This window comes from Barbus barbus (genome assembly GCF_936440315.1).
Source record: "Barbus barbus genome assembly, chromosome: 7".
Taxonomy (NCBI): domain Eukaryota; kingdom Metazoa; phylum Chordata; class Actinopteri; order Cypriniformes; family Cyprinidae; genus Barbus; species Barbus barbus.
Window position 1 is genome coordinate 30,020,131 of NC_136735.1, and position 8,264 is coordinate 30,028,394.

General features: G+C 45.1%; 1 protein-coding gene across 1 annotated transcript in view; it reads left to right on the top strand.

Moving 5' to 3' along the window:
* LOC306873053 (regulator of G-protein signaling 11-like) overlaps positions 1 to 7,646 on the top strand; it is a 16,828-nt gene extending 9,182 nt beyond the window's left edge. Inside the window, exons 14-17 of the mRNA XM_079422056.1 lie at positions 1,558 to 1,645; positions 1,930 to 2,068; positions 6,982 to 7,064; positions 7,148 to 7,646. Of these exons, the coding sequence (XP_079278182.1) occupies positions 1,558 to 1,645; positions 1,930 to 2,068; positions 6,982 to 7,064; positions 7,148 to 7,274 (437 nt within the window). The 3' untranslated portion in view covers positions 7,275 to 7,646. The remainder of the gene's footprint in view (positions 1 to 1,557; positions 1,646 to 1,929; positions 2,069 to 6,981; positions 7,065 to 7,147) is intronic.
* Positions 7,647 to 8,264: the final 618 nt, after the last annotated feature.

An 8,264-nucleotide genomic window follows, 5' to 3' on the forward strand; every position in this document is an offset into this window, starting at 1 on the left:
TATTTCTGTGATGCAAAGCTGAATTTTCAATATCATTATGTCAGTATCATTCAGTCTTCAGGTACACATCTTTTGTAACATTTTAAACAGCTTTCATTTCTTTCTTATATATATATATATATATATATATAGTGGCGGGAGGAGCCAACGACAGACACAGTGGGCGTGGCGTCAAGCCTCGGAGAGGTTTTTATTAAACAATATTTCAAATAAAGTGTCCAAAGGGGGAAAAGTGTCCAAAATAAACAGGGATCTGGTGTCCTCGTTGTGCTGCGGGGCTCGTGAAGGAGGGCAGTGTTCAGGAGGGAAGGGTCCAGGTAAGGGGCGGAGTCCGGCGGCCGCACGCGCTCCCGTCTGGAGGTCCCGGGGCGCGGGTGACGGCGGCTTCTGTGGCGGCTTCGTCCAACTCCTTCATCCCCGGGTGCTCGACGGGATTCCACGGCCCGGCGTCCTTGCCCGACGGCCGTATCGCGGGTGCAGTGTCGGCCGGACTGCGGGTCCGGCCGCTCGCGTCTCTGGCGGCGGCAGGTAGTTCCCTCTACGCTCCCTTTCCTGGACCCACGAGGACACCAGCGTGCATGCACGGGGAAGAGACCGGTCTCCCGAGGAGAGGCGCGCTCGGAGTTTAAACGGCGGCGGTGATGAGGCTCCATTCACGTCAGGTGCGCCTCATCACACGCCGCCAGCCCTGCGTGTTCAGCGCCCCTCCTCTCTCACACACCCACTCCCGTCGGGAGCCTGGTGAAGGGCGGCGAATAAGGGACGGGGTGGTGATGATGGACAGGGGGGAGGCAGCCGACTCGTCACAATATATATATAAAATCTTACTGAAACCAAATGGTGTATGACAGATGTGTTATAGAAATGTTGGATGTATATAAAAACAAAGATAAACTGGCATAGTGAACAAAATTGTGCAAAATCTTAGATTACAAAATACTTGTTATTTTCCATTTTAGTTACATTACTTTAAGCAGCTTTGGACAAGTGTTAATTATAATAAATATGCAGGTTAATTGAAATCTTTGTAACAGACTGTTCATTTTTGACTGGTGATGAATAATTTAGATATTGTGTCAAAAAAGCAGAATTAAATTGTTTCAAAATCAGTTGCATATCAGACACTTAAAAAATGATTTAGTACGGTTTTATATTGGTCACAATATATCAATATCAGCTGATCTCTAGAACTAAATAATAATTTACATTTATAAATGGAATTTACATCAAAGAATACCATGGAATTTTCCAAAATCATGATATCACTGTGGTATTTTTGCAATTTTTTTTGTTTGAATCCCTCTTTATATAAACATCTTTTATTTTAACCCAGTTCTGAAGAGCGTCCCAAAACTGTTCCCTTCTGTATTTTTGGAGCTTTAATAGATTCCATTTTTATCCTGCTGCACACTCTGTATATATGAATAATGTAACAACTTTTCAAGTTTCTCTCTTTCCCGTTCTCTCTCTCATCCCTTCCCTCTCATCATCTTCTTTTGTCCCCTTTTCTGGGTGCTTCTCTCTTGTTCCCCTTCTTTGTTTCTCTCATGTTATCAGCGGAGAACTTGTGTTTCTGGCAGGCCTGTGAAGACGTTCGTCACGGCGAGACTGCAAAAATTCCAGAGAAAGTGGATGAGGTTTACAAGTATGACCTTAATATTTTATCCATACAACAATAAGGTTGCAAAAAATTTATATTTTAAATATGCAGTTCTTTTGAACTTTTTATTCATCAAAAATGTACCATGCTTTCCTAAAAATTTTAGCTTTGCCATCATAAAAATAAATTACCTATATGGTAAATCAGTAAGTATGTACTATATATACTTAATCGGTGTGCCATTTGAATTGAAGTCTCTCAGCACCTCTAGTTTGTCTAGTTTTTTTTATTGTTGAATCTTGTAACTGATCTCCATTATAAACTATCAGGCAGTTCCTGGCTCCTGGTGCAAATCGCTGGGTGAATATTGACAGCAAGACCATGGAAAAGACCCTGGAAGGACTCAAGCGCCCTCATCGTTTTGTCTTGGATGATGCTCAAATGCACATTTACTTCCTCATGAAAAAGGTATAATATTCAGCTCTTTGATCAAATGCAGAATGTGCATAAATATATAGTATTCTACCATTAAAATATTTTGGGTTGATTTTTTTAAAAATTGGAAAGAAGTCTCTTATGCATGCCAATAATATTGTGAAATATTATTACAATTTAAAATAACTCTTATTTTGTATTTGTATATATATTTAAAGTAATGTATAGTGATGTTAAAGCTGAATGTTCAGCATCATTACTCCAGTCTTCAGTGTCACATGATCCTTCAGATAATATCTAATATGCTAATATACTGATTTAGTGCTTAAGAAACATTTCCTATTATTATCAATGTTAAAAACAGTTGTTCAGTTTAATACTTTTGGGGAAACCGTGTTACATTTTTTCAGGTTTCTTGAATAGAAAGTTAAAACAACAGCATTTAGATTATATAAAAATTATAATAATAATTATGTAAAAAATAAATATTCTGTCACTTTTGATCAGTTTAAAGCATCCTTACTGAATAAAACCATTGATTTATTTTAATAAAATCATAATGACCCCAAACTTTAAAGAAGTGAAGACTTCCAAGTGATTTATAGGGTGTAAATAAATATGGGTCACTTGAATATGGATATTAATATCACTCTAAAAAAAAATGGTGCTATATAGCACTAAAAGTGGTTCCCTATCTGTCGGTCACTACGAGTTATGTCGTGACGACATTAGGGGATTCACTTGGGAGCCCCAACCACCTCTGATAAGAGAAAACGCCAATGAAATTTGGCTAGTGGATTTTGCATACCTGAGCCACTCCCCGTACATACGGGTATAAAAGGGCGACAGGTGCAACCACTCATCAGATTTTTGCTTCGGAGTCAAGTGGATGAGAAGTCTAAAGCCTGATCTCCACAAAGCCTTCTGCCTCTGGTCGTTCCTGGGTGGCGTTACGGTGCAGACAGCGGTGTCCCTGCAGCAGCGATTCCTCTGGGCACTTCACCTAAAAGAGCGAATTTCTGAAAGAGTGGATGGTTCGCGTCTTTTTAAAGATGCCATTCCGTCCGTGTTCTCTTGGTTGCGGTCGCTTCCTGTCCGCGGACGACGGACACGAATGTTGTCTTCAGTGTCTGGGCATCCAGCACGCTGAAGATGTGTTCGTGGATGAGTCATGCGCCTGTTGTGGGCGTATGAACATGGCAACGCTGCGATCTCGCCTTTCCTTTCTGAAAGGATTGGCACCCTCTGCCGCCACCCGTCCCGGCCTCTCTGGCTCGAACAGAGGACCGCCGGCTGGCGCTCTGGGAGATCTTAGGGTGACAGTAAGAGCTTCTCCGCCAGGCACGTCCCCACGGACCTCTTACCCCTCTCGCAGCGCTTGTCCCGTCCGGTTCCCGAGCGATCTCGCTGGTTCGACCCACGGGTCTGCCAGCATTTCATTCGGTGCACCAGCCGAGGATCAGATGTCGATCGCAGCATCGGGGGATGGGCTTTCGTCCTCTGAGGATGAAGGGTCGGCGGGGCTGCCCCCCTCGGGTGTTGTTGCCACTGCCGATCCGGACCCAGAGTTGACGGCCATGCTTGCCCGGGCAGCCGTGAGTATCGGGCTGGAGGTCAACAGACCGCCCAGTCCCGAGCCTTCGCAGCTGGACGATTGGTTTATCGGGGCGGGACGCAACCAACGGCCGCGCTCTACCCCGGTGCCTTTCTTCCCGGAGGTGCATGAGGAGCTGACGAAGTCGTGGACGGCCGCTTTCTCGGCCAGAAGCCGCTCGTCTCCCTCCTCCGTCCTCACTACCCTCGATGGCGGGGCGGCTAGGGGGTACGTGGACATTCCCCAGGTGGAGAGAGCGGATGCGGTGCACTTGTGCCCGCAAAACGCCGCCACTTGGAGGAATCGTCCTCGTCTTCCGTCCAAAGCCTGTAAGCTGACGGCCGCGCTCGCCGCCAAGGCTTACAGCGCTGCGGGCCAGGCTGCCTCTGCCCTGCATGCCATGGCGATTGTGCAAGTACATCAAGCCAAGGCCCTAAAACAAATGCACGAGGGTAGTACCGACCCGGGGTTGATGCAGGAGCTGCGCACGGCGACTGACTTCGCTCTCCGGGCGACGAAAGTCACGGCGCGGTCCCTCGGGAAGGCGATGTCCACTCTTGTGGTCCAAGAGCGCCATCTCTGGCTCAACCTGGCAGATATGAAGGACGTCGACAAAGCGATTCAGCTTTGAAGACAGGCGATTCAGCACATCCTCCCGTGGCGGGATGCTCCAGCTGCCACCTCTGGCCCGAGGGCCAGGCCTCAGTCTCCTGGTCGCCGTGGGTGCCCTCCTGCGTCCTGTGCAGAGAATCTCTTTTCTCGGTGTGGAGCAAGCGGCAACATCCCCGTCTTTCTCTTGAAACCAACACGGAAGTGAGTTAAACTGCAATTCGTTGACTGGCCACTTGAGGATGGTGTCAGAAGTGAATCAAATCTCCTCCATGTTAAAATGCCAACTTTTACAGCAGAAAAAAACGTACAGCCTGGTGTCTGAATGTGTTTTGGTCTATACAGCTAATTTTGCCCTTCATGACAACTGTGAGGGGGGTGAATTTTTTTATAACTCATCCGTTTAGTTGATTAATCCTTAAAGTTCTGCATAATTAAGGGTGTGTCCACGTTTGAGTGACAGGTGGATTCCCGCTGCTGTGGTCATTAGCCGTGTGTCTGCTGTCTGTTAGCCGTCACGTTACCTCAGCTAATTTATCGTAAAAATAAATAAATTCCAGCCACTAATCTTAGCATTTCTGCCGTGTTTGCCGTGTCGGGATTATTTCACTGTCATAATGGCTTGCTGTGGGGTTAATTGTATTAACAGATCGTCCCAGAAGAAGCCTGGACTACATTTTTTCCGGTGAGTGAAATTCTAATATAATAGCGTGGTTTCAGCACCAGGCACCTCAGCTCCACCCAGGTACCGCTTCTTTGCCCATTTTCGTTTATCCGGGAGTGACGCGCTGCCAAGATGGCGACGGTCGGCTACGCCCACTTTAGGCTTCAAAAACGGTCTTCAGAACACTACGGGTGACGTCACGGACACTACGTCCATATTTTTTTACAGTCTATGGTGTGGAGTTAGACTCCGTGAGTATGACGGCACGTCTCACAGACGAGCGCACCCAATCAGTGCTGAACTGCCTGAGTTCCTTCAGAGGCAGGACAGTGGTTCCGCTGAAACAGTTTAAGCAGCTCCTGGGGCATATGGCATCGGTAGCCGCAGTCACGCCGCTCGGGTTGCTTCATATGAGACCACTTCAGCACTGGTTACACTCACGGGTCCCGAGATGGGCATGGCGCCGCGGGACACGTCGTGTGACCATCACACAATCGTGTCGCCGCTCTTTCAGCCCCTGGTCAGACCTTGCGTTTCTACGGGCTGGGGTGCCCTTAGGATAAGTGTCCCGGCATGTTGTTGTCACAACAGATGCCTCCAGCACGGGCTGAGGCGCTACATGCAACGGGCAGGCAGCTTCGGGGCTCTGGACGGGGCCTCGACTGCTTTGGCACATCAACTGCCTAGAGCTGCTGGCAGTGCATCTGGCCCTAAGGCAGTTCCGGCCACTGCTGTTGGGCCAGCACGTGTTGGTCCGTACGGACAACACTGCGGCTGTTTCGTACATCAACCGTCAGGGAGGTCTATGATCACGCCGCATGTCACAGCTCACCCGCCATCTCCTCCTCAGCTCAAATCTGGTTATACTCTGTATAATTGTGTATGTGACAAATAAAAACTCTTGAATCTTGAATCTTGAAATCGCTGCGTGCCGTTCACATCCCGGGGGAGCTCAATCGTGGCCTCCGTAGCGCCCTTCTCCGGAAGGCTCGCTTCCCCATCGTTACTGCCAAGCTGTAACAACAAATAGGAAAGACTTGAAGCGGTCTTTCATAGAAGGTCGAAATCCCTTCCGATTTCTTGGGGAAAGGAACAGCGGCTTGGCTATCTCCAGCAGCAATGTACTCAGTGGTCCCTGCGGGCGCCAAGGTTAGCGAATTTGCGCTGGGGCGGTGGGAAGGTTGCAACCTTCGCATGGCATTTGTCTGTCACGCACTAGCTTATCAACATCTGCATGCCACAAGGTCGTGACGGGGTTCAGGTTGTGGCGCTTTCCATAGACCCCTAATGTCGTCACGACATAACTCGTAGTGACCGACAGATAGGGAACGTCTCGGTTACGTACGTAACCCTCGTTCCCTAATGGAGGGAACGGAGACGTTATGTCCCCATGCCACAACCTTGAACCATCGCTGGTTGCCAGGGACACGTTCTCGGCTCCTCAGCGGAAAACCTGATGAGTGGTTGCACCTGTCGCCCTTTTATACCCGTATGTACGGGGAGTGACTCAGGTATGCAAAATCCACTAGCCAAATTTCATTGGCGTTTTCTCTTATCAGAGGTGGTTGGGGCTCCCAAGTGAATCCCCTAATGTCGTCACGACATAACGTCTCCGTTCCCTCCATCAGGGAACGAGGGTTACGTACTTAACCGAGACGTTCTTTGGCTCGTAATCATAGGGGAACCACTTTTGGTGCTTTATAGTACCAAATCTTGGTGCTTCAGTGGTTCTTCACCGGTTATTTGGCATGACTGAGGGGCTATATAGCACCGCTACCATATACAGAACCTGTTAAGCTCCTGTATGGTTCTTCAGCGGTTTTTTCGGGGTGATTAAGGTGCTATATAGCAACACTGCCGTACAAAGAACCGGTTAAGCCCCTTTTTAGCACCATTTTTGTTGAAAAAATACAATGCAATATGGCACCTCTTATGGTTCTACATAGCACCATTTGACACTTTTAGTGCTATATAGCACCATTTTTTTTAGAGTGAAAGCTTTTATGATGTGAAAAGATGCTAAAAGGATTTAAATATTCTTGCCATTATTCAATAAATGTCTTCTGTGGTTCTTTGTAGGATTCTTACCCTCGTTATCTGAAATCTGAACTCTACAAGAACTTATTAGCCAGAGCCATAGTACCACAGGAGACCAAGAAAAGGTAAAAGTCTAAGACAGATATACCCATTTTGCTCGGCCTGCAGATGAGATGTCTTATCAATGTTTGTCTTTGTAAATGTCCAGTGTTTTCCCGTTCATGCGTCGTCAGCGTCACTCCAGCCCCTCACCTGCCCTCGCCAGCCAAACCGCAGAGGATGATGGGAAGGCAAAGAACTCTAACTCTAACACCGGAACTGCATCCCGGCTTTAAACATGCACACAACATTTACTGCTTTTGTTATTTTTTGCTATTATGTTACCTATCACAGTTGTAAGTGGCATCTCCATTGCTTCCCGTTGTGCTCTACAAAACAGATGTTATAACTAAAGGTCATTATATAATAAGAATGCTTGATTCCTCTGTTCACATTTCTCTATATGATATGTAGAAATATAGCTTTTCATGCATTTTAAAGATAATATTTATGATGTAGCAATAATACTGTAAACCATCAGATATATTACCAACTTTCAACTGTTCAACAAATGTTTTCTTCAGTGTTTTAAGTGTAATTTGCCTTTTTCACACATTTGTCACGTTTTTAATGTATTTATTTGATATAAAGATTTTCCTTTCTGCTATAAATTGTCACAGTTTATTTACATATATTCACATCACATATTATAACAGTGCTTCAGTGAATACTTGAATGGACAGGATGGGACAAAGTACATCTGTAGTTAATTTGTAAATCTAGATGGTAAATTATTGTTAATCTGTTCATCTGTATCTGCTAAATAATCCTTAGAAAAGAAATTTGTCAGTAGAAATTGTCAAAAGGTACAGGCTAACATAAAAACCCATTAGCTTTAATGTTAATCACTCTAAAAGAAGGAAATGCCTTAAAATTTGACATATGTAGTGTTACAAAATTCTGTTATTGAAAATATATGAATTACATTCACAATTCGCACACATTTATCACAAAATGGCAAAAGGCACTGTCCAAACATTTGGGGTAGATATTATTTTTTTAATTTAAATAAATATTTATTTAATTTTTAAAGGAAATATCTTATGCTCACCAAGACTGTATTTAATTAAAACAAACAGAAATACTGTGAAATATTAAAAATTTTGTTCAATATTTTAAAATGGAATCTATTTCTGACATCCTTATTCCAGTCCTCAGTGTCACATGATTAAAAAAATTATTAAATATTTAATATATTAAATTAGGGGTATTAAATATTAAATTAT